Consider the following 24544-nt stretch of genomic DNA (forward strand, 5'->3'; position numbering starts at 1 on the left):
ACTCAACTCCATTTGTTTGAAATTAAATGTACTTTTACTAATTACAAACGAATAGTAGCGAAGCAAAGCTGAATCTGGTTAATTAGGCGCGAAAGCAAAGAATATCATGTATAGTTCAATCCTCTTCCCTTGGCACCCCAGTCCATAGTCCAATTATAATTCACCCAACTGTCAGGTGGGAGATAACTTCAAAAAACATCACCAGGGTGGAACGCTGGACAGTTAACCTTGGCGGGAAACTCCCTTCCTCCACATGCGCAATGAGATGGTCAGGCCAGCGTCTAGAATCTTCCGCCAGCACATAATGATTCCCCTCCCAAATACCATGCCCCCCCTCCCCATTGCAATGGCAGCCGAAGCAGCAGCAAAGCAGAGGCTGACAGTATGTGTGTTCCAGCATAACTCTGGAATGCCTTTCAACCAAACTTGGTACACAGATGACTTTCTCTCTGGAGACAAATACTGTGTGGGTAAGACACACCTAAAACCCCTCAGGGTGTGTGTTCTGTTAAAATACAGCCTGTTGTGCATTAAAATGGCTTCTACTGTGCAGCACAGTGGAGTTGCCATGGTAACAGCTTCACAGTACTCCACAAGGGGACTCTCTCTAATCCCTCTAATTGGGATAAATATGTACCTGGATAATGGAGGGTTATCAGATAATAATTCCTAAAGATTGTAGAATGGAAGACCAACTTTATTTTTTCTTTGGGCAGCTTTGCAAGCTAGGACTTGCAAGATAAACCCTATCTGAACATTCATGGAGGAAAGTGAGCAAAACGTCCTTGGATGATGTATCAAAAGTCCATGGAGAAACCCGACCGTCCGTTCCTCGGCCATTTTTCTCCTTCTGGCGTAGCTCTTGATTTGCAAGAATTGGGAGCCAATTGGCAATGGGTTGCGACCGTGTTCTTACATCCACCAGCATGTATCATGGCGCAGATCCAGCAGATGGAGAAACATATTTTCAGATCATTTCATTAGAAAATGGTGGTCTCCTCTGGGATGGTGAGAAGGTCCAGAGTTAGGCAGCCAATGACTTCATGTCCCTTACTTTATGTAATAACCAGGATGGTCACCTGAAAATCTTCTTCTTTCCACTTTCAGGAAGAAGTCCAGCTTTTCCCCCCATCTCAAGACCATGGGGACAATTGAAAAAATCCCCGGTCTTCTTATTGGCCTTTTCTTGGCTTTGACACACTCGTGGCACAATGCAGGTGAGTTGATTTTGTTCCCACCAACTGAAGCAGACCAAATTTCAATACCATCTCCCTAAGGGCCAGCACCATCCTCCACCAAAGGGGTGGCTGAGAATGTTAGAGGAGATGCGTGGGAGAAGATGGACCATCGCTTTAGCGCAGTGCTCTCACTGGTGTCATCCAGATGTTTCTGAAAAATCCCACGCAAAATGTGAGAATCGTGGTTCTCTCCTCCGTTTTTTTTCTTCTCAGCCTCCAATATTTGAAGGACTGGCATGGCTACCAGTCACTGAAGGAACACTAACCAGTCCAGTTTGAGAACTGTGCGAGCTCCTTGCTACCCTCCATAAAGGTGTATTGAAATATAGGCTCCAAATTTCATACAAAACCTGAAAAATCCATAGTTTCATTTTCTACTTACGTGACAAAGTTTATCATCCACTTTCCTCATATTCCCCGCCCCCCCCCATTCAATTGCCAGATTCTTCTGCATATTTTTTTATATTCTTTGCGTGAGTTTCTTTCTTCACCCTCTTCATCTTTCTTTCTTTTTTTAAAAAAATGGGATTATTAAATAGTCCTAAGGATGTTAGCCTTCCCTCCTAGGGAAGGAGGTGGGAAGGCCAACAAACTTTAATAATTATTATATATATTTTTAAAAGAAAGAGGAAGTTTAGTTCAATCCTTTAAACATTTCATTTGCCTTTTTGGCAGACCCACACTGGAGATTAAAATGATCAACTTGATCTCAATAGTAATCTCTCAATATTTGGGATGAGGTCTGTTTGTGTGTTGGCTTGAGTTATATTTAATTAGATGAAGGATCAAATACGGGTTGTAATGTTGAAGTTTCCGTCCATTAGCATGGAGACGTGGGGGGAGAGATACAGTATAACCTAGTTAGAAATAGGCGTGGTTTTTTCAAGAGGCATTATGGTTAACCTTTGGCCATCCCCAGGGAGCAGAATACAGTTTGAAAGACACTCACTTGAAGTAATGATCCAGTAGCCAAATCAAGGGATCGTTATTGGATTTTCAGTGTGGATTCCACTGTGAGAACTGGCCCTGATTTTCACTGGAATTCAACTTTATTCCCAATTGCTTTATATCAATGGTGGGTTTCAAAAATTGTTCGAACCTACTCTGTGGGTGTGGCCTCCTTTGTGGGAGTGGCTTGCCACCCATGTGACCGGATGGGAGTGGCTTGTCACCCATGTGACCGGATATGAAGATGCCGATGACACTTGTCAGAACCACCTTAAATTACCTCACCCACAGCACTGGCATGCATAAGAATAGGATGTCAACTTGTTTTTTAAAAGGCATCTTTGGTTTGCGTTAAAACAACTTCAACACACGCAATGTTCTGATTGCACCACAAACGCAGTAGTCATCCTTACCTTTCACAGAGGCACTGAGTTTTATAAATATGAGCATGATAGTGTAGAATAATCATCTCCAAGGACCAGTGGTGGGTTTCAAAAAATTTTGGAGCCTCTTCTGTAGGTGTGGCCTGCTTTCCGGGTCCACTGGTAGAACCTCTTCTAACCGGTTCGGTAGATTTGACAAACCGGTTCTACCGAATAGGTGCGAACTGGTAGGAACCCACCTCTGCTTTATATTCCCAATATGTGTTTTTCTTGCCTTCTTTATTTCCAGATGCCCAAGAAAACATCCACTGGGAAATTCAACGTTATGATGGCTGGTACAACAACCTCATGTATCATAAACACAACTCAGCAGGTGAGCAACGTAGCCCTTAGACTTATATACCGCTTCACAGTGCTTTCCAGCCCTGCCTAAGGGGTTTACAAAGTCAGCCTACTTGCCCCCAAACAATCTTGGTCCTCATTTTACCCACCTCGGAAGGATGGAAGGCTGAGTCAACCTTGAGCCTGCTGAGATTCGAACTGCCAAATTGCAGGCAGCCGGCAGGCAGCAGAAGCAGCCTGCAGTACCGCCTTCTAACCACTGCGCCACCAAGATTTATCTGATCTTCTAACCCAGTGTTTCTCAACCTTGGCAACTTGAAGATGTCTGGACTTCAACTCCCAGAATTCCCCAGCCAGCATTCACTGGCTGGGGAATTCTGGGAGTTGAAGTCCAGACATCTTCAAGTTGCCAAGGTTGAGAAACACTGTTCTAACCGTCCAACCTAGAAGAATCGTTGGTTTTCAATTTGAGTCTTTGAGTCTTGGGCATTGTCTTCTTCAGACAGCTGGGTCTTTGCCAGGTTTGAAATGCTACCGGTTCGTTCCGATTCGCTAGAACCGGTTGCAAAAAAATACGAAGGTTTGTCCGAAACAGTGGTAAAAAAAATGCTTTAAAAGGGGGGGGAAGGTTCCAACGATCGTGCATTTTTTTTCCTGCCTGTTTGGGTGAATAGGTAGGAAAGAAATGCTAAAAAGTTGGCCACGCCCAACCAGCCACACGACTCCACCTCCTCACCAAGCCACGCCCACAGAACCGGTGGCAAAAAAAATTAGATTTCACCACTGGTCTTTGCCTAAAGTGAGATAATTTGAGCCTGGTGGCTTGTGCCTTGAGTGAGAAGAAGGTTCGATGATCCATCCATGACTTTTCTTCTCTGTCCAAAGAATCCTGAAAGAACTTGTTAGAGCCGAGGTGGCGCAGTGGTTAAATGCAGCACTGCAGGCTACTGCTAGATCAGCAGTTCAGCGGTTCAAATCTCACCGGCTCAGGGTTGACTCAGCCTTCCATCCTTCCGAGGTGGGTAAAATGAGGACCCGGATTGTTGTTGGGGGCGATATGCTGACTCTGTAAACCGCTTAGAGAGGGCTGAAAGCCCTATGAAGCGGTATATAATTCTAACTCCTATTGCTATTGCTATTGCTACTTCTCATAATCTTTCTGCCATATTTTGCCCCGCCGCCACCTAATATTGACGCGCTGATTTCTCTCCCTCTCGTAGCTTCACGGTTATCTCGTCTACTGCCTGCTTATTATGCCGATGGGGTATTCAAGCCCTGGCAGGAACCTCACCTGCCCAACGCCCGCAGGCTTAGCAATGTCGTGGCCCAAGGAGATTCGGATCTTCCTTCTCAGAAAAACAGAACAGTTCTCAGCGTTTTCTTTGGTAAGATGCAGCCTTTTGATCTGGACATTTCCTCATGTCTTCGATCCTTTCTGGAAGGGAAAGCATTTGCTAAGGGTGTTTCCACCAACTGAAACATAGATTGTGATCTTGGACTTTAGAAGGTGGTTCACACCTGCTGATGGATTTCTGGCGAACTCTTTCGGATGGAGGAAGGGGAAAGAGGTCGAACCAATTCAGCTGTCATTTCCCTCCAACTGAGATGATTCACATTCCACCTGACGTTCTAGAGAAATCCTTAAGCCTTTTTTTTCGTGACCCGTCAAAAGCGCGGAGGACAAAATCGCGCTCGACGAAAGCGCGCATGTGACGTCATCACAGCGCGACGGAAAAAATTAAAAATTGAAATAAAATTAAAATTAAAGCAAGCCGATTCACATAAAGGTAAGGGTTAGGTTTAGGGTTAGGGTTAGGGTTAGGTTAAGGGTTAGGGTCAGGTTTAGAGCGTTAGCGTTAGGTTTAGCGTTACGTTAACGGTTAGGTTTAGGGTTAGATTTAGGGTTAGGTTAAGGGTTAGGGTTAGGGTTAGGGTTAGGATTAGGGTTAGGTTTGGGGGGTTAGGGTAAGGTTTTAGCTTTATTTTTACATTTTTCGATCACAGCGCGATGTTTTCGTCGCGCTGTGATGACGTCAAATGCGCGCTTTCGTCGAGCGCGATTTTGTCCTCTGCGATTTTGTGGTGGAACCTTTTTTTTAAGTAGCAGGAAAAAGGTCACACATTGCATAATTTCAGGCAAAGGATAGAAGAACTTAAAAATAAATTCTTTGGTACAATGAAATCCTGTTTGGAAAGGATGTTCTGAAGAGTCCAAAATACAGTGCAGAATTGTTCTGAATTCTGCCCCGGAAACTAGATAAATCAAATAAAACTAAAATCTATTCCCTCTAAAAGATAAAGGTAAAGGTTCACCATATGCTAGGCGTTCCCGACTCTAGGGGGTGGTGCTCATCTCCGTTTCAAAGCCGAAGAGATATCGCTGTCCGAAAACGTCTCTGTGGTCATGTGGCTGGTATGACTAAATGCTGAAGGCGCACGGAACACTGTTCCCTTCCCACCAAAGGTGGTCCCCTATTTTTCTACTTGCATTTTTCACGTGCTTTCGAACTGCTAGGTTGGCAGAAGCTGGGCCAAGTAACAGGAACTCACTCCTTTACATGGTGCTAGGGATTCGAACCGTTGAGCTGCCAGCATGACTAAAACACCAAAGGCACATGGAACGCTGTTACCTTCCCACCAAAGGTGGTCTCTATTTTTCTACTTGCATTTTTAACGTGCTTTCGAACTGCTAGGTTGGCAGAAGCTGGGCCAAGTAACGGGAACTCATTCCTTTACATGGTGCTAGGGATTCGAACCGTTGAGCTGCCAGCATGACTAAAACGCCAAAGGCGCCTGGAACGCTGTTACCTTCCCACCAAAGGTGGTCCCTATTTTTCTACTTGCATTTTTAACGTGCTTTCGAACTGCTAGGTTGGCAGAAGCTGGGACAAGTCATGGGAGCTCACTCTGTTACGCGGCGCTAGGGATTCGAACTGCCGAACTGCCGACCTTTCTGATTGACAAGCTCAGCGTCTTAGCCACTGAGCCACCGTGTCCCTCTATTCCCTCTGGATTTACCCAAAAATCAACCCCTCCCCGCCCCCAGCATTATTTTTTGCAGATCTACGCAGTCTTTAAATCTATATATTGTCGGTTCTCTTAGTCTCACTTCTCAATTCTGATTTTCAGACCAGGTGATTTTTTGACCTTGGGGGTTGATGCTTTTCTTTTGTTTTGGTTTCAGCCTTCAGTTTCCCCCGTGTTGTGAGCGGGGCAGTTGTATCAATTGTTAGATAAGCAAAGATTGCCATGGGCTGGCCCAACACAACACATTGAGCATGAAAAAGCCCCATCAAGATTAAATTAGCCAAGTTTTGAATATTTACAGACACACCCAATAGATTTTCAATAGAGCTGGTTAAGCCGTTGCATGTAGTAGGTATTCGAGTATGTACACACACCAAAATACACACAAACACACACACTTATACACATTTATTCAGGACACGGGTCTAATATTTGTTTTCTTGATGCTTACTAGTTTTCGTTTTTCTGGACCTTCCTTCCTCCTTTCTTCCTTCTTTCCTTCCTTTCTCTCTCTCCCCCTCCCTCCTTTCTTTCTTTCTCCCTTTCTTTTCCTTCCTTTCTTCCTTACCTCCTTTCTATCTCTCTCCCGCCCTCCCTCCTTTCTTTCTTTCTCCCTTTCTTTTCCTTCCTTTATTCCTTACCTCCTTTCTTTCTCCCTCCCTCCCTCCTTTCTTTCTTTCTCCCTTTCTTTTCCTTCCTTTCTTCCTTACCTCCTTTCTTTCTCTCTCCCTCCCTCCCTCCTTTCTTTCTTTCTCCCTTTCTTTTCCTTCCTTTCTTCCTTACCTCCTTTCTTTCTGTCTTTCTCCATTTCTTTTCCTTCCTTTCTTCCTTACCTCCTTTCTTTCTCTCTCCCTCCCTCCTTTCTTTCTTTCTCCCTTTCTTTTCCTTCCTTTCTTCCTTACCTCCTTTCTTTCTCTCTCCCTCCCTCCTTTCTTTCTTTCTCCCTTTCTTTTCCTTCCTTTCTTCCTTACCTCCTTTCTTTCTCTCTCCCTCCCTCCTTTCTTTCTTTCTCCCTTTCTTTTCCTTCCTTACCTCCTTTCTTTCTCCCTCCCTCCTTTCTTTCTTTCTCCCTTTCTTTTCCTTCCTTTCTTCCTTACCTCCTTTCTTTCTCTCTCCCTCCCTCCTTTCTTTCTTTCTCCCTTTCTTTTCCTTCCTTTCTTCCTTACCTCCTTTCTTTCTCTCTCCCTCCCTCCTTTCTTTCTTTCTCCCTTTCTTTTCCTTCCTTTCTTCCTTACCTCCTTTCTTTCTCTCTCCATCCCTCCTTCCTTCCTTCCTTTCTCTTATACATTATCCATTGCAATTCATTTCTCTAACCTTCCCGATTTTGGGTATCTGGCAGGTTTCCACGTGCTGGCAGAGATTTCAGAAGCCAACAATCCGGGCTGCCCGGCTGAATTCCTCAACCTGGCGATCCCTCCAGACGACCCTGTCTTTGACCCCAACAGCTCTCAAGAAGTTGTCCTGCCCTTCCAGCGAATGAGTTGGGCTGCAGGCACAGGACGAAGCCCCAACAATCCCCGGGAGATGGTAAAAATGCCCTCTGCTGTCTGCGCCACATCCATGATTCCTCCCTCTGCAGATAGAATTCCAGTGAGAAGAGCAGGAATGGGGTGAGGCAGAAGCTCCTCAGGAAGGCCCTTCCTAGGAGGCCGAGCCAAATTCTGTCACAAAGGGTGGGATGCTCAGGATTTATTTGTTCAGCCGCTTTCTCTGGAATATATATTTTTAAAACTATGACTCAAGGACTACACCAGGGGTCGGCAACCTTAAACACCTAAAGAGCCACAAAGGTCTTAAACGGAAGCCCCCAGTTCAATTCTGGAGCCAACCGGAAGTCTGGTTTCCCCTATTGCCTCCGACAATCTGGGTCCTTATTTGACTCACTTCGGAAGCGTGGGAGGCGGAGTCAACCTTGAGCCTGGTGAGATTCGAACTGCCAAATTGCAGGCAGCCGGCAGTCAGCAGAAGTAGCCTGCAGTACCGCCCTCTAACCACTGGGCCACCGCGGCTCTTAGACCCAAATTGATTGAGCTTGGACTATCCAGTGTGAACTTGCTACCTTCTTAATCATCTTAATCAATTCATCCAATCTGAGCAGTTGAGAGACTGAACAGGAGTTGACCGGTTCTCTTAGTCTCTCCCTCCCACCTTCCTTTTTGTTCTCCAACAGATAAACGGAGTGACTGGCTGGTTGGATGGAAGCGCCATCTATGGCTCATCCCACGTCTGGAGCGATTCTCTCAGGAGTTTCTCCCAAGGAAAGCTACTTTCTGGAAAGAAAGAAGGCTTGCCCAAGCAGACGGAAGTGAACAGCTTAATGTGGAAAGCTCTCGATCCGGCTACAGGGAAGGGTGGAACCGAAGGCATCTTTGGTAAGGAAATCTGGGATCATCAGTTGTTTTTCCAGAGGCTGGAAGAAGGAAAGAGATGGATGGAGCCCAAGAGCCTTTCTTTTCAGGCCTTGGTTCAGTTTTCTGTAAAAAAAAATAATGATAATGGTTTTTAATAATGATAGAAAGTTGGGGGGGGGGGTATTTGAGGATACTAGAACTTTTGGAGGTCACTAGCAACTCAACTACTTTGTGCTAGAGCTCCCTTAACAGGGGAGGAGCACATTCTTCCGTCAACTTTTACTACCTTATCCTTTCATGAAGGGAAGAAATCTGGAGGTCATCACAAAACATTGTGATCTTTTGATCTGATAGCTGGCCATTAGGATTTTTACAGCCCTCTTGGGTTCTTTTCAATGATCCCTTCTCCTTCTCTTCCTCTCCTTTTCTTTCTCCTTCCCCTTTCCCTTCTCCTTCTCCTCCACGTCCTCCTCCCCTTCTCCTCTTTTTCTTCTCCTTCTCCTCCTCCCCCTTCTCTTCTTCTCTGCCTCCTTTCCTCCTCCTCCTCTTCTCCTCCTCTTCTTCTCCTTCTCCTCCTCCCCTTCTCTTCTCCTTCTCCTTCTCCTCCTTCCCTTTCTCCTCTTCTCTTCTTCTTTTCCTTCTCCTTCTCCTCTTCCCCTTCTTCTCTTCTCTGCTTCCTCTCCTCCTCCTCCTCCTCCTCTTCTCCTCTTCTCCTCCTCTTCTCCTTCTCCTCCTCCTCCTCCTCCTTCTCCTTCTCCTCTTCTCCTCTTCCCCTTTCTCCTCTTTTCCTCCTCCTCCTCTCCTCCTCCTCCTCTTTTTCTCCTCCTCTTCTTCTCCTCTTCTTCTCCTTCTCTTCCTCTTCTTCTCCTCCCCCTCCCCTTCCTCCTCTTCTTCTACTTCTCCTCCTCCTCTCCCTTCTCCTCCTTCTCCTCCTCCCCTTCCTCCTCTTCTTCTACTTCTCCTCCTCCTCTCCCTTCTCCTCCTCCTCTTCTTCTCCTCTCTCTCCCCTTCCTCCTCTTCTTCTCCTCCTCCCCCTTCTCTCTTCTCCTCCTTCTCCTCCTCCTCTTCTCCTCCCTCTCCCCTTCCTCCTCTTCTACTTCTCCTCCTCCTCTCCCTCCTCCTCCTCCTCCTCCTTCCTCTTCTTTTCAGACTTTGGAAATGCCAAAGCCAATGAAAACGTCTTCCTGCAAGCCATGAGCATCGTGTGGTTCCGCTATCACAACCACTGGGCAGAACAGCTGGCCAAGCAGAACACGAACTGGTCAGATGAGGATCTATTCCAGCATGCACGCAAGAGAGTCATCGCCACTTACCAGGTAGGCAGAGCATGGAAGAGACGGGGGGAAAAATAAATAAACTCGTGTTTAGCTTCTTGAGTAACCAGCTTATTTCCAAGCATTTCATGATCTTCTCATTGTTCTCCTAGAACATCGTGTTTTATCAGTGGCTGCCAAGCGTTTTGGGGAATTCAAGCATCAAAAATTATGAAGGTGAGGAACAGCAGCAGAACAGAACAGATGCCAAATGGAAAAGGACAAAAGATTTTCAGCAGATGCACGATGGAGAAGGAAGATCAAGGAGATTCTTGTGGCTATAAAGAACTGCCTCAGTCACCTTGGTCTCGATTTTATAGCTTTATGTAAAGAAGACGGGAATCCATTATCATTTCTGTATTGACAGCCCTCTAGAACAGTGGTTCTCAACCTTCCCAATGCCGCAACCCTTTAATACAGTTCCTCATGTTGTAGTGACCCCCAACCATAAAACTGGTGCCTCGGTTCCTAAGACCATTGAAAATATGTGTTTCCCAAAGAGGTCCCGACCCACAGGTTGAGAACCACAGCGCAATATTTTCCCTTTATAGAGGAACGCTAAAGTGCATTTGCATTCTAAGTTCTTCCGTTTTGAAACTCAAAATATCGCAGGGAGTTTCAAGGCCCTCCCTTCTCTACGCCCTTTTAGCTTCGCTGAAATCCTTCTGTGAAATACCTCTTGTCATCCCTCTCTGTGTTTTAGGTTACAAGCAGCATGTAGATTCTCGCATCTCTACAGAATTCCTTGTGGCTTCTGCACTCTTCCTTGGCACGAAAGTCCCATCTGGGGTCTATATGAGGTAGGAAAAATGGGGTTTTTACATAATAATAATAATAATAAAACAACAACAAGAACAACAACCTGGAGATGCATGAATTGAAGATAAACAGCAAGAAAAAAATCACAAAGTACTGGGACTTGCAAATTGAAGTTGAGCGACTGTGGAAAAAGAAATTGTTTGTTGTCCCGATTGTAATTGTAGCCCTTGGAGCAATACCTAAAGGGCTACCTTGCTATTTGGAAATTCTAAATTTATGGGACTTGAACATTCTGATTCTACAAAAAACCGCCCTACTTGGAACAGCTTATATCCTCCAACGTTACCTTAACAGTTCCTAGGTAGTCCTTGGTTAGGACTCGAGCTGTTGAGCTACCAACCAGCCCCAAAGGCTGTGAATCTCACCAAAGATTAACATAATAATAATAATAATAATAATAATAATAATAACAACAACAACAACAACAACAACAGTTCCCAAGTCCTTGGTTAAGACTCCAGCTGTTGAACTACCAACCAGCCCCAAAGGTTGTGAATCTCACCAAAGATTAATAATAATAATAATAATAATAATAATAATAATAATAATAATAATAATGATGATGAAGCCAGTATAGAAATATGCCTAGAAATGCACTATTTAAGATGGGAGGGAGGGAGGAAGGGAGGGAGGAAGAAAAGAGAGAGGAAAGAAGGGCGGAAGGAGAGATGAAGGAAGAGAGGAGAGATGAAAGAAGGAGGGAAGGAAGGAAGGAAGGAAGGAAGGAAGGAAGGAAGACAAATTGAACGTATCTAGCATGGCAGCTCAAGATAGATCTGATGGCTGCAGAGCAGAGAGAACCAGCACCACAAAAGCTCCAAGTTAGCTAATATTTTTTCTCCAACAAATAATATGGCTGGGTTCACACAATGCGATATCCAAGGTGGCTTCTTTAGTTGTCACTTAAGGTATTGTGTGAATCCGACCCTTTTAACTCATGCTGTGTCAAACCAGGAAACTGTGGATTATTCAACCAAACAAGATGAACCAATGTAAGCTAAGAACTCAACCCTGTCAACAAATATCCAGCTGCAACTTGAAAAATCCAAGGATTGGATGGCATGTCAATAGGCTGCCTTTGCAGATGGAGCATTGCCAGAATGATCTATTTCCATGCAACATCTGCTCAATTATCTCTCTTCTCTTTTTTTTCTGTCTTTTGCCAATGGGGGTAGGGATTATACTGATCCCACAGAGAGAATCTACTCATCTTGGTTTTTTTTTAAATAATCTTTTTAGGAATTCAGCTTGTTTCTTCCAAAATGTGACTGATGTAAATGGACAGCCCTCTCCAGCCCTTCGCCTATGCAACAACTACTGGAGTCGGCAGGTAAGGCACTTCAGAGCAACTAAACATGTATTTCTAGTTGGAGGCACTCAAGAGATGGAGATTGTAAGAAAATGTCTTGAGGATGTGGCTTCATGGTGAAATAGTCATGTTGTGTGGACAAAAAAATATAACTCAAAGTGTAACCCAAGTAGAGCACTTGGGTTGCATGCAAGAGTCCCATGTTTTGGTCTTTGGCATCTCCAGGTAGGTCTGAGTAGGTCACCTGCCAAAAGTGCTAGACAGCCTTCATCAATATAGAAAGTACTAGAATAGATAAAGCTAGAGGAGGAAAGCTATGGCAAATCTAGACAGCGTACTACAAAGCAGAGACATCACCCTGCCAACAAAAGTGCTTATAGTCAAGACTATGGTTTTCCCAGTTGCAATGGATGGCTGTGAAGGTTGGACCATAAGGAAGGCTGGGCGCCAAAGAATGGAGGCCTTTGAACTCTGGTGCTGGAGAAGACTCCTGCGAGTCCCTTGGACTGCAAGGCCATCCAACCGGTCTGTCCTAGAGGAGATCAACCCTGACTGCTCTTTAGAAGGCCAGATCCTGAAGAGGAAACTCAAAGACTTTGGCCACCTAATGAGAAGGAAGGACTCCCTGGAGAAGAGCCTAATGTAGGGAAAGATGGAGGGCAAAAGAAGAAGGGGACGGTGGAGAGTGAGGTGGCTGGATGGAGTCACCGAAGCAGTCGGCGTGAGCTTAAATGGACTCTGGGGGATGGTAGTGGACAGAAAGGCCTGGAGGAACATTGTCCATGGGGTCGCAATGTGTCGGACACAACTTCGCAACTAACAATAACAAGAATAGATTATTAAATGTCCTGCTTCATCATACCTTATTGTGCCTCTAATTCAGTTGGTGATTTCACAAAGGTAGGGATCATTCCCAGGATCCCAGGACATTTAAGCAATTGAGACCCCGATAGTTCCTGTTACTGTTAGCATTGCTCCAAAGATTGGATTTAGTGCATCTTGGAATCAAGCTGGTAAACTTTGCAATTGCCTTGTAGCTGATGCTAACTATTTCCTGTCTTGGTCAGAATCCTAATCTCCAGACATCTGAGGATGTGGATAATCTTCTTCTGGGAATGAGTTCTCAAATCACCAAGAAGGAAGACAACTTTGTGGTCGAAGATCTCCGAGGTAGATCTTTTCATCCATTTATTCACTCGCTCTTTTGATGGTTCTCCAAAAAAAATAGTTTCATTCTTTTGGCAAAGCTAAGGGAGGGGGAAAGATACTGTAGCCTTCAAATTTTGGGGTGAATTTTCTTTGCTTCCTGCTTTTGTGGGGGGACTTTTAGTTAATTGTTGCCCTTCGGTGTCATGATTCCTTTGTTCCTTATGTGGACATAGCAATAGCAATAGCAGTTAGACTTATATACCGCTTCATAGGGCTTTCAGCCCTCTCTAAGCGGTTTACAGAGTCAGCATATCACCTTTTACCCACCTTGGAAGGATGGAAGGCTGAGTCAACCCTGAGCCGGTGAGATTTGAACAGCCAAACTGCAGAACTACAGTCAGCTGAAATAGCCTGCAGTGCTGCATTTAACCACTGCGCCACCTCGGCTCTTTTTTACATCCTTCCGTTTTGCTCCATATGAATGTTCTGTCTTGTTCTCCTTCAGATTACTGGTATGGGACAGTGAGGTACTCCAGAATGGATTTCGTAGCAAGTTGGATCCAACGAGGAAGAGATATTGGAGTATCTACCTATAACAAAGTCAGAGAGTTCTTTAATCTTCAGCCTGCTAAGAAATGGACAGATATTAACCAGAAGAACAAAACGGTACCCTGTCACAGGAGCTAAAATGGACATGAGATGGGATGGGGGGGAAGGCAGATGGAAGACAAGCAGCATCTTGTTCATTGGTAGCAAGTTTACCATGGGGACAGGGTGGCTCGGTGGCTAAGATGCTGAGCTTGTCAATCAGAAAGGTCGGCAGTTCGGCGGTTCGAATCCCGAGCGTTGCGTAACGGAGGGAGCTCCCGTGACTTTGTCCCAGCTTCTGCCAACCTAGCAGTTCGAAAGCACGTAAAAAATGCAAGTAGAAAAATAGGAACCACCTTTGGTGGGAAGGGAACAGCGTTCCGTGCACCTTCGGTGTTGAGTCATGCCGGCCACATGACCACGGAGACGTCTTCGGACAGCGCTGGCTCTTCGGCTTTGAAACGGAGATGAGCACTGCCCCCTAGAGTCAGGAACGACTAGCACATATGTGCGATTGCAATTGCATTTAAATGTCTATACCACCCCAGAGTGCTATACAGCACTCTCTGGCTGTGTCAATGTCAGCATTATTTGCACATTCCTGCTATAATCTGGGCCACCATTTTACCAGCCTTTAAAAGGATGGGAAGGCTGATTCAACCATGAGCTGGTCAGGATCAAACATCATGCAGTGGGCAGAGTTTGCTGGCAATGCTGCACTTTAGCCACCGTGCTACCATGGCTCCCATTCACACTTGCAAAGCCCATTTACTATCCAACTATACTTATTTTATTCTGGCCACAATTTTATTTTATTCTTCCCATTTTGTACCTGGTACCAAACTCAAAAGGTGACAGAAATCCCCTCTTCTTTTAACTATTCAAGCCCACCTCCCACTTGTTCAGCCTTCAAACCACATGGTCCGTTTGTTCCTAGATCCTTGAATCGACCGCAGATCTCTACGGGGACAGGGTTGAAAGTCTGGAGCTGCTTCTTGGGGGGATGCTGGAAGAGGATGAGGCCCTCTTCCGAGCCATCCTTGAGGACCAGTTTGTTCGCCTACGAGATGGAGACCGATTCTGGTTTGAAAACCGCAAAAATGGGTAAGGCATCCCATCAGAACATCATTTAATTCCAACCTTCCAATTCTATCCTAGAATAGAATATAGAATGGAATGGAATAGAATATAGAATGGAATGGAATGGAATATAGAATGGAATAGAATATAGAATGGAATGGAATAGAATATAGAATGGAATAGAATAGAATATAGAATGGAATGGAATAGAATGGAGTGGAATAGAATATAGAATGGAATGGAATAGAATATAGAATGGAATAGAATGGAATAGAATGGAATAGAATATAGAATGGAATGTAATGGAATGGAATAGAATATAGAATGGGATGGGATGGAATGGAATGGAATGGAATGGAATAGAATATAGAATGGAATGGAATAGAATGGAATGGAATAGATTATAGAATGGAATAGAATACAGAATGGAATGGAATAGAATAGAATAGAATAGAATAGAATATAGAATGGAATGGAATAGAATAGAATGGAATAGAATATAGAATGGAATGGAATGGAATAGAATATAGAATGGAATGGAATGGAATAGAATATAGAATGGAATGGAATAGAATATAGAATGGAATGGAATAGAATGGAATGGAATAGATTATAGAATGGAATAGAATATAGAATGGAATGGAATAGAATGGAATACAGTATAGAATGGAATAGAATATAGAATGGAATAGAATATAGAATGGAATGGAATGGAATAGAATATAGAATAGAATAGAATGGAATAGAATGGAATGGAATGGAATAGAATATAGAATGGAATGGAATAGATTATAGAATGGAATAGAATATAGAATAGAATGGAATGGAATAAGGAACTGAATTGAATTGAATAGAATTGAATAGAATTGAATTCTTTATTGACCAAGTGTGATTGGACACACAAGGAACTTGTCCTTGGTGCATAGGCTCTCAGTGTGCATAAAAGACAAGATACATTCATCACGAATCATAAGGTACAACTCTTAATGATAGTCATAGGGTACAAATAAGCAATTAGGAGACAATCGATATCAATATAAATCATAAGGATACCTAAGATACTTTTGGGGGAAGCCTAGGTCAGAACAGGCATTTTTGGACTTGGCTTGGGCTTGGATGGTCAAATTTTTCCCAATGGAAACTAGGGCTAAATGTCCGTATATGTTGTGAAATTAAAGAATTCCCGTCCTGTGTTCTGACTGCCCCTTTGAATGAGGATTTGAACATCAGCCTCCCAGTTCTAAGCAGGACTCCTAACCACAGCCTTGCGACTATATTGATGCTTAACGCACTGAGTCCCGTTCATCCCTTTCGTAGACTATTCACTCCTGAGGAGATTGCGGCCATTAAGAACACGACCCTCCATGATGTTCTTGCTGCTGTTATGTACACAAAAAATATCCAAGCGGACGTGTTCATGTGGAAGGATGGTGGGTAACGGCTTATGTTCTTTGGGAAGGGCATGGGATGAGACCCCGTCAAAGCAATGTTCAGAACTAGACATAATCATTGATCAAAATGGCATCACAAAGATACCCTTTACTTCCATTGCAATGTTGCAGACAAGTATCCAAGGAATAGCGCATCTATTACTGTGTTTCCCTGAAAATAATACAGGGTCTTATTATCTTTTGACCCCCCTGAAATAAGCGCTTGGCCTTTATTTTTTCGGGGAGGTCTTATTATTTTTGAGATGCAGGAGGTGGTGAGCGTGGAGGGCTTATTTTAGCGCATGTGGTCAAAAGCCCAATTGGGCTTATTATCCGGGGAGATCTTATTGCAGGCAGCCGGCAGTCAGCAGAAGCGCCCTGCAGTACACCACTCCAACCACTGCACCACCGAGGTTGGTGTTTACTTCGCTGAGTATCCTGTGGTTACGGCACCTTGATTCTCTCCAGTTTTTCCTGGTTTCGGGCATTTCTGTCCATTTTCCCACAGAAAAGTCCCATTGGGAAAAAAACAGACTCATTTAACGACTAGAATCTCCACCTAAGGATCACCGCAAGAAAGGTTGCAAAATTGGGAGCACTCCCGTGGGAACCTGCTTAATGAACATCACGAGTTACGGATGTATTTCCTGGCTCAATGCTTGCATTTTCCTTCTACGCGGCAGTTTGAAGAGAGACCCGCCTCTCGTAAAAACGGCTGGGTTTGGTTTCTCTCTCCCTCCGTGAAAAATAAAAAATGGCCCAATTGGCTCCATCCAAATGCTACGATGGCCACTGGAGCGTAGGTAGAATGAATTTATTGCTTTTAATTCCCCTCTCTGCACTAAGCGGATAAGGTGAGCCGGATAAACAAACATTGGACACACGAGGATGAGATGATGTAAGTCTGGACATTTCTCCACGCTGTAATAACCAGAACTCATAAAACTTGGTTCCTGAACCAAGACCAGAGGAATGTTATAAAAATGTTTACATGTCAAACTTGCAAGACAGGACACGAGGCTTGTTAACCCCCGAGGCTACACAAAAGTCACGTTATATTCTATCCAAAACAGTCCCTGGCTTCAAAATGGCAGGCTCAACCACTTGAACTCCCTACTTCTCTTTAATGTGCATTGCAGGCAGGTATGAAAGGGGTGGGACTTCAATCAGGCATATACATTTATTAAATTACTAAATTAATAATTGCATTCTCCACCCCCCCAGGTGATCCATGCCCTCAGCCCAGACAGATGGACCTGCAGGGGCTCCCTTCCTGCAAACAGATGACTGTCATAAATTACTTCAAAGGGAGCGCTGCTGGTTTTGGAATCCTCATCGCTGCCCTCTGTTGCTTGCCATTAGGTTTGTTTCAGCCCAGGTTTGAAATATACAACCACAGAGTGGGAAGGGACCTTGGAGGTCTTCTAGTCCAACCCCCTGCTCAGGCAGGAAACCCTACGCCCTTTCACACCATCGGTTGTCCAATCTCTTCTTGAAAACCTCCTGTGTTGGAGCCTTCGCGACTTCTGGAGGCCAGTTGTTTCACTGATTAATTGTTAAGAGCCAAGGTGGCGCGGTGATTAAATGCAGCACTGCAGGCTACTTCAGCTGACTGCAGTTCAGCAGTTCGGCTGTTCAAATCCCACCAGGCTCAAGGTTGACTCAGCCTTCCATCCTTCCGAGGTGGGTAAAATGAGGACCTGGATTGTTGTTGGGGGCAAGAGGCTGGCTCTGTAAACCGCTTAGAGAGGGCTGAAAGCCCTATGAAGCGGTATATAAGTCTAATTATTGCTATTGCTATTCTCGCTGTCAGGAAGTTTCTTTTTAATTCCAAGTTGCTTCTCTCCTGGATGAGTTTCCACCCATTGCTTCTTGCCCTGCCCTCAGGTGCTTTGGAAAACAGCTTGACTTGGAGTTTTCCTTTATGTTCCAATGCAGGGTTGAACAGTTGACATGTCCTGGGAGTGTAGGAAACTGGAATAAAGCATCTCTTAGAAGTACGGTACAATGTTTGTGCTTGCTCGCTCCCCCCCCCCCCCAAAATCAGTCACCTTGGGGGAACAAAAGTTGGATCCAAGATTTATTAGGCGATGCAGCCTGCATCGTTCCAGCAATGCTACCATGCTGTCTTCAAACAAAGGGAAGACGGGGAGAATGAGAAGCAATGTGTATGGACCTCCAGTCTTTGGCCAGTCCTTAATTTTAGCCCCTTTGGGTTCCACTAGGCCCTCTGCCTTTTGTGATGACCAGTGGAAGGTTGTGGCACCAGAGATGATTGAGACTGTCATAGAATATGCAGGGGCATCGTCCATTGTGGTGATTTGTTATCTCAATAGCTTGGAAGGACACCAACGTGGAGAAAAATAGCATGGAGTTATCAATGTCATGAGCTAAGAGGCAGAATTTTTTTATTTTTGTATATATAAAGTTTTTTATTTTTTTCATTTTCATAACAATTAACCACGTGTATACTATTGCATAACCAACATCATATTATATTATTAAATGTTTACATCAATTCGTCTTACCATCAATTCCCCAAAACAATTATTGGCTCTTCTGCTCTCCATGCACCATATTTGTTCCTTATCCATCACTTTCTTCTCCCTCTCTCTTCCTCCTCCTCCCTACCTCCTTTCTTCCCTCTGTCGTCCTTCTCTTCTCTACTTCCCCTTCCTTCTCCTCTCTCCCCTTTCCACTCCTTCTTTCTCTCCTCCTCTTCCCTACCTCCTTTCTTCCCTCTATCATCCTTCTCTTCTCTACTTCCCCTTCATCTCTCCTTCTCCTCCCTCCCCTTACCACTCCTCATTTCTCTCCTCCTCTTCCCCCACTGCCCTCTCTCCTATCCCTCTCTTCTTCCCTTGCCTCTCTCCTCTACTTCACACTCTTCCTCTCATTTACTTGGTGTATTTCAGGCTCTGAGCGAGCTCCATTTTGTGTTGATGGTATTTATAGTTCCTTTTCAATGTACCTGTTTAGTTTTAATATACATCTTCCTCCTAAGAGGCAGAATTTGTTGGTTCCAAACAAGCCTCAATGCTCAAGACTGGCATCTGGGAACAACTCCAGCTGTTGTAACATCCGCCAATGCTTTTCTTGCGGGGGTTTTATTTTTTTCTGCAGTGAGTCTCTTTATTGCCTGGATAGTGGCTTTTTTCCGGAGAAGGTCTTTCCATAAGTTGCAGAAGAAGCAAAATCCCACCAGCCATCCAGACGTATCTGCTGAAGGAACCCAAGGTGAGAAGCAATTCTTCCAGTGCCCACTACTCAAAGATCCCATTCAAACGAATCAAAAGGAGAATTCCAGGAGAGTTCTTATCCTGGTCGCTAATCAAAAACAATTGCACACCCTGGTGTTCTATTCCCTGGGGTTATACTCAGGGTGGGCTTCAAAAACTTTAGCACAGGTTCTCTGCCCGGTTGCTGGGTGGGTGTGGCCATGGTGGGTGTGGCCTAGTCACCATTTTTGGTGCATTTTTGCGCTCCCTGAGCTCCGGAGGCTTTTCTCGAGCCTCCGGGAGGGCGAAAATGATCTCCCTAGACTCTGGAGGCCCTCTGGAGGCAGGAAAGGGGGGCCTGGGATTTCCAACCTTTCCCGAACTTCCAGTAGGCCCGTTTTTCGCCCTGCATTTACCTGCATCTAAAACGGGCAGCGTGGGGACCCCTGGGAGGGTTGGGATGGGGTGGGTGGGGCCAGCCAGGTGTGAGATTTGGGGGGTTCTCCGAACTGCACGGAATCTTAACTAGAGGTTCTCCCGAACTCCTGCGAACCCAATAGCAGCCCATCATCACTGGTTATACTATGGGGTTTATATTCCCGGAGATGGGAGAGTGACGGAGACCAGTTATGAAAACTTGGACGTGAGTTGTATTGGCATAAAATAAATGCATGAAGTACATAACAAGTCTCCAAAGGGGCAGCCCTTGAAGAGTGTTCGGAGACTCCAGCTGGTCCAGAATGCAGCCGCGCGAGCGATTGTGGGTGCACCCCGGTACACCCACGTTACACCTATCCTCCGCGAGCTGCACTGGCTACCTATTGGTCTCCGGATACGCTTCAAGGTGCTAGTTATTACTTATAAAGCCCTACATGGTATTGGACCTGGGTACTTGAGAGACCGCCTTCTGCCGATTACCTCCCACAGACTCACAGATTAGGCCTCCTCCGTATTCCATCTGCCGGCCAATGTCAGCTGGCGACTACTCAGAGGAGGGCCTTCTCTGTGGCTGCCCCAGCCCTTTGGAACGAGCTCCCCATGGAGATTCGGACCCTCTCCACCCTTCAGGCCTTCCGGACGGCCGTGAAGACCTGGCTGGCTGGCTGGCTGGTTGAGTTCCCCCCCCTCTACTCGAACTTGCTGTGTCTGTTGTGCTTTTAAACTGTTTGTATTGTCTGATTGTCTTTGTCTTACTTTTTGTAATTTCCCCTCCCTTGGCTTTGTTCAGCCGCCCTGAGTCCCTTCGGGGAATAGGGCGGCCTACAAATTGAATAAAATCCAAAATCCAAATCCAAAGAGGATAGAAGATTCAATCTTGTTAGAAAATGCACGGCTAATGCATGGACTTCTTCCCTCTAGCTCTTGAATGGCACGGCTTCAAGATAGATAGCTCCCTCGTCTACATCCAACTGAAGGAGAATAAGGTGATCAAAGTCCTTGATGGCAAGCTGGCTGTCGTGCGCAGCATAACCCTCAGGAGCGAGCAGAAAGTGGAGACCATCATGTCCAACAACAGAGGGAGCAGGACCATACTTCTGAAGATCCCTAAAGAATATGACCTGGTACGTACCAGGGAGGATGGCAATCAGGCGGCAACAGAGTTGGAAGGGACCTTGGAGGTCATCTAGTCCAAATCCCCTGCTCGGGCATGAGACCTGCACCAGGGATTCGAACCGCTGAACTGCCGACCTTTCTGATCAACAAGCTCAGTGTCTTAGCCACTGAGCCACCTAGTAAATACAACTGTTTTTTTTTCCTAATTTTTTATTAACAAACATGTAAAATACACACACACACACAAAACTTAGACGTACACCACATTTACACAATTTACACATTTAGCCCTTCATGGTATTGGATCTGGGTACTTGAGAGACTGCCTGCTGCCAATTACCTCCCACAGACCCATTAGATCTCACAGGGTTGGCCTCCTCCGGGTGCCATCTACCAGCCAATGCCATCTGGCTATTACCCGGGGGAGGGCCTTCTCTGTGGCAGCTCCGGCTCTCTGGAATGAGCAGGGATTCGGACCCTCACCTCTCTCCAGGCCTTCCGAAAAGCCGTCAAAACCTGGCTTTGCCAGCAGGCCTGGGGGTGATGAGTTCCCTCCCCTCTCGACATGTATGGTTGTGCGACTGTTGCCTATTTTTATTATTTGTATTTCGTTTTTATGTTCCCCCTTTCCCCCGTTTGAATTGTTCGCTGCCCTGAGTCCTCCCGGAGAAGGGCGGCATACAAATAATAAAATTCTATTCTATTCTACACAATACAATACGAACAGGAGCTTCCTGTTCTTTCTAATAGCAATTATCAATCGATACCGCTCACCTTATATTATTTCCCCTTCTATTGTATTTCGTTTGGATTTCACCCTTCTTAACCCTCTTATTTTACTCATAAGTATTATTTTTTTTGAGTTTTGTTATATCCCTTCATTGATTCTTGTTCCTTTCCTCCATCCACCTATACCTACATTTATCCCAAAGCTGATAGAATTCTGATTCTTCTTTTCCCGGGATTTCTTTAGTTAGTTTGTCCATTTCAGCAGAGTCCATAACCTTTCTTATTATTTCATCTGTTTATGTTCTCATTTATACACTGGAAAGTTTCCCATCTTGCCTTTTAGTTGCCTTCTTCTTCTCAACCCCCTCAAGGCACCTTAGGAAAACTAAAATAGCATCCAGGATTATTTCCGTCGAACCCATAATTGTATGCCAGTTGTTTAACAGCAATAGGAATATGGTTAATAAAAGCTATCCAGGTCACCATGGAGAAGACCTTGTTGTAAATATCTAGGCCGTTGATGAAATCAACAAACATCTAAAGTATTCTCAATATTTTAAGCAATATCTTCAAAATTAAAATGTGAAAGAGCAGCATAGGGAAAGGTGGCCTTTTAGGTGCCTGGGTCTTGGGTTATGAACAATAGAGCATTCTCAATTGTCTGAAGATTGTCTCCCTCGGCTATGAATGCCTCATCTCCCATTTTTGTTCGTAGGTGTTGCAGTTTAAGATGGAAGCAGAGTGCAGGGACTTCCTGGGACATCTGAAAACCTACTTGGAGGGGAATGAATTGACTCTCCAAGTTTCCATGATGAGGGAACAGCAGCTGCTGAAAAAAGCAGTAACGAAGGAACAGAGAAAAGAAATCCTGGAAATTTTTTTCCGGCATTCATTTGCTCAGGTAAGTGGGGAATCCGTTCTTTCTCCTCCTTTTATTCCTCCTTCTGCTTCTCCTCCTCCTTCTCCTCCTTTTCTTCCTCCTCCTCCTTTTCTTCTTCTTCTTCTTCCTCCTCCTCCTCCTCCTCTTTTTTCTTTTCCTCTATCCTTCTCTGTGGCTGCTCCGACCCTCTGGAACGAACTCCCCGTGGAGATTCGAACCCTCGCCACCCTCCAGGCCTTCCGCAAAGCCCTTAAAACCTGGCTGTTCCGACAGGCCTTGGGGCTAAAGAATCGTTGCCCCCGTCCCGAATTGGTATGACAGTTGTGTTTTAATCATGCATTGTTTTTAATGTCGTTTTAAATTCTTGTATGTATCCCCCTTCCCTGGTTGAGTTGTGAGCCGCCCTGAGTCCCCTTCGGGGGAAAAGGGTGGCATATAAATAAAATCAACATCAACATCATCATCAACATCTCCTTCCCCTTCCCAGTTTAACAGTTGTTTCTTTCTCTTACTTGTTGGTAAACATTGTATTTCTCTTCTATTGATTTCTGGTCTATTAGAACAGTGGTCTCCAACCTTGGCAACTTTAAGACCTGTGGACTTCAACTCCTAGAGTTCCTCAGCCAGCTTTGCTGGCTGAGGAACTCTGGGAGTTGAAGTCCACAAGTCTTAAAGTTGCCAAGGTTGGAGACCACTGTATTAGAACATTGCACGAGTGTGTTACTGAACAAGAAGTAAAGTCATCTAGGTAATGTTGTCTAACTGAATGGTTTTATTACCAATTAAAATGACTGAAATCTAGACCAAATCTCCACTTGTAACTTGATGTTACATCCTAGCTTTGCTAGGACACCAAGTGCCAGAACTATCTCTACTTTTCTTTAGAGTGTCTTGTCTTTCTGGTGGGAAGTGAGTGGACTTCCTTCCTGGCAGGAGAATGATCGGTGGTCTTACTCTTTCAGGTTCTCAACATTGACAGGTTGGACGCTGGAGAACTCAATTTGGAAACATCTCAAAAAGCCAAGGAGGCCTTAAAGTGTGAACTGAGCAGGGCAGAGTTTGCCGATGCTCTGGGCCTCAAATCCCAATCTGTATTTGTGGACTCAATGTTCTCTCTCGCCGACAAAGACGGGAATGGATACCTCTCCTTTCGGGAGTTCCTGGACATCTTGGTGGTCTTTATGAAAGGTGAAATTTGGAATTACTCAACGGCAAGGGGTGGGATGGAATCAACCACAGTCATGGCCGAGGTGGCGCAGTGGTTAGAGTGCAGCACTGCAGGCCGCTTCAGCTGGCTGCTATCTGCAGTTCGGCGGTTCAAATCTCACCGGCTCAAGGTTGACTCAGCCTGCCATCCTTCCGAGGTGGGTGAAATGAGGACCCAGACTGTGGGGGCGATATGCTGACTCTGTAAACCGCTTAGAGAGGGCTGAAAGCCCTATGAAGCGGTATATAAGTCTAACTGCTATTGCTATTGCTATGGCACCAAACTATTTGTGTTAGAATAAAAGGTAAAGGTTCCCCTCGCACATATATGTTAGCCGTTCCTGACTCTAGGGGGGCGGTGATCATCTCTCTTTCAAAGTCGAAGAGCCAGCGCTGTCCGAAGGCGTCTCCATGGTCATGTAGCCAGCATGACTCAACACCGAAGGCGCGCGGAACGCTGTTGCCTTCCCACCAAAGGTGGTCCCCATTTTTCTACTTGCATTTTTATGTGCTTTCGGATTGCTAAGTTCGCAGAAGCTGGGACAAGTAACGGGAGCTCACTCCATTACACGGTGCTAGGGATTCGAACCGCTGAACGGCCGACCTTTCTGATCGACAAGCTCAGCGTCTTAGCCACTGAGCCACCGCGCCCCCTTTGTGTTAGAATACACTTTACTAAATCAAGTTGATTTGAAGCTGAATTTTTGGTAACCAGTTAAGCTTAGTGCATGTTACATCGGATTTCTATTTTATTTTGGAGTGATGGCTTAACTTTTTTTTATGACTCAGTGTCTTGGACAACCTGAGAAGATTGAGTCAATAACACAACAAGGCAAGCTTATTGTGTGTAGGCAATCCTAATATTGGATACCCAACTGAATTATGAATACCCAATTGAATATTGTCAGTTTATCCATTCCATTGATGTAGAAGAAGATGGAAGATGATAGAGGTCTTCCTCTTCGGTTCCAGAAACAAAT

The 24544-nt window shown here is 45.0% G+C and overlaps 1 protein-coding gene across 1 annotated transcript in view; it reads left to right on the forward strand.

Annotated features, from left to right (window-relative positions):
• The first annotated feature begins 1110 nt into the window (after positions 1 to 1110).
• DUOX2 (dual oxidase 2) overlaps positions 1111 to 24544 on the forward strand; it is a 45149-nt gene continuing 21715 nt past the window's right edge. Inside the window, exons 1-18 of the mRNA XM_087704117.1 lie at positions 1111 to 1217; positions 2859 to 2942; positions 4132 to 4296; positions 7278 to 7465; positions 8109 to 8310; positions 9439 to 9605; positions 9716 to 9779; positions 10306 to 10402; positions 11661 to 11751; positions 12798 to 12900; positions 13385 to 13545; positions 14405 to 14571; positions 15865 to 15977; positions 17202 to 17339; positions 19101 to 19214; positions 20555 to 20757; positions 22194 to 22379; positions 23321 to 23546. Coding sequence (XP_087560243.1) covers positions 1142 to 1217; positions 2859 to 2942; positions 4132 to 4296; positions 7278 to 7465; positions 8109 to 8310; positions 9439 to 9605; positions 9716 to 9779; positions 10306 to 10402; positions 11661 to 11751; positions 12798 to 12900; positions 13385 to 13545; positions 14405 to 14571; positions 15865 to 15977; positions 17202 to 17339; positions 19101 to 19214; positions 20555 to 20757; positions 22194 to 22379; positions 23321 to 23546 — 2545 coding nt within the window. The 5' untranslated portion in view covers positions 1111 to 1141. The remainder of the gene's footprint in view (positions 1218 to 2858; positions 2943 to 4131; positions 4297 to 7277; positions 7466 to 8108; positions 8311 to 9438; positions 9606 to 9715; positions 9780 to 10305; positions 10403 to 11660; positions 11752 to 12797; positions 12901 to 13384; positions 13546 to 14404; positions 14572 to 15864; positions 15978 to 17201; positions 17340 to 19100; positions 19215 to 20554; positions 20758 to 22193; positions 22380 to 23320; positions 23547 to 24544) is intronic.

Source organism: Thamnophis sirtalis, unplaced genomic scaffold (genome assembly GCF_051295495.1).
Source record: "Thamnophis sirtalis isolate CommonGarterSnake01/CBP01778 unplaced genomic scaffold, rThaSir2_p1.2 scaffold_2, whole genome shotgun sequence".
NCBI classification, from domain to species: Eukaryota; Metazoa; Chordata; class Lepidosauria; order Squamata; family Natricidae; genus Thamnophis; species Thamnophis sirtalis.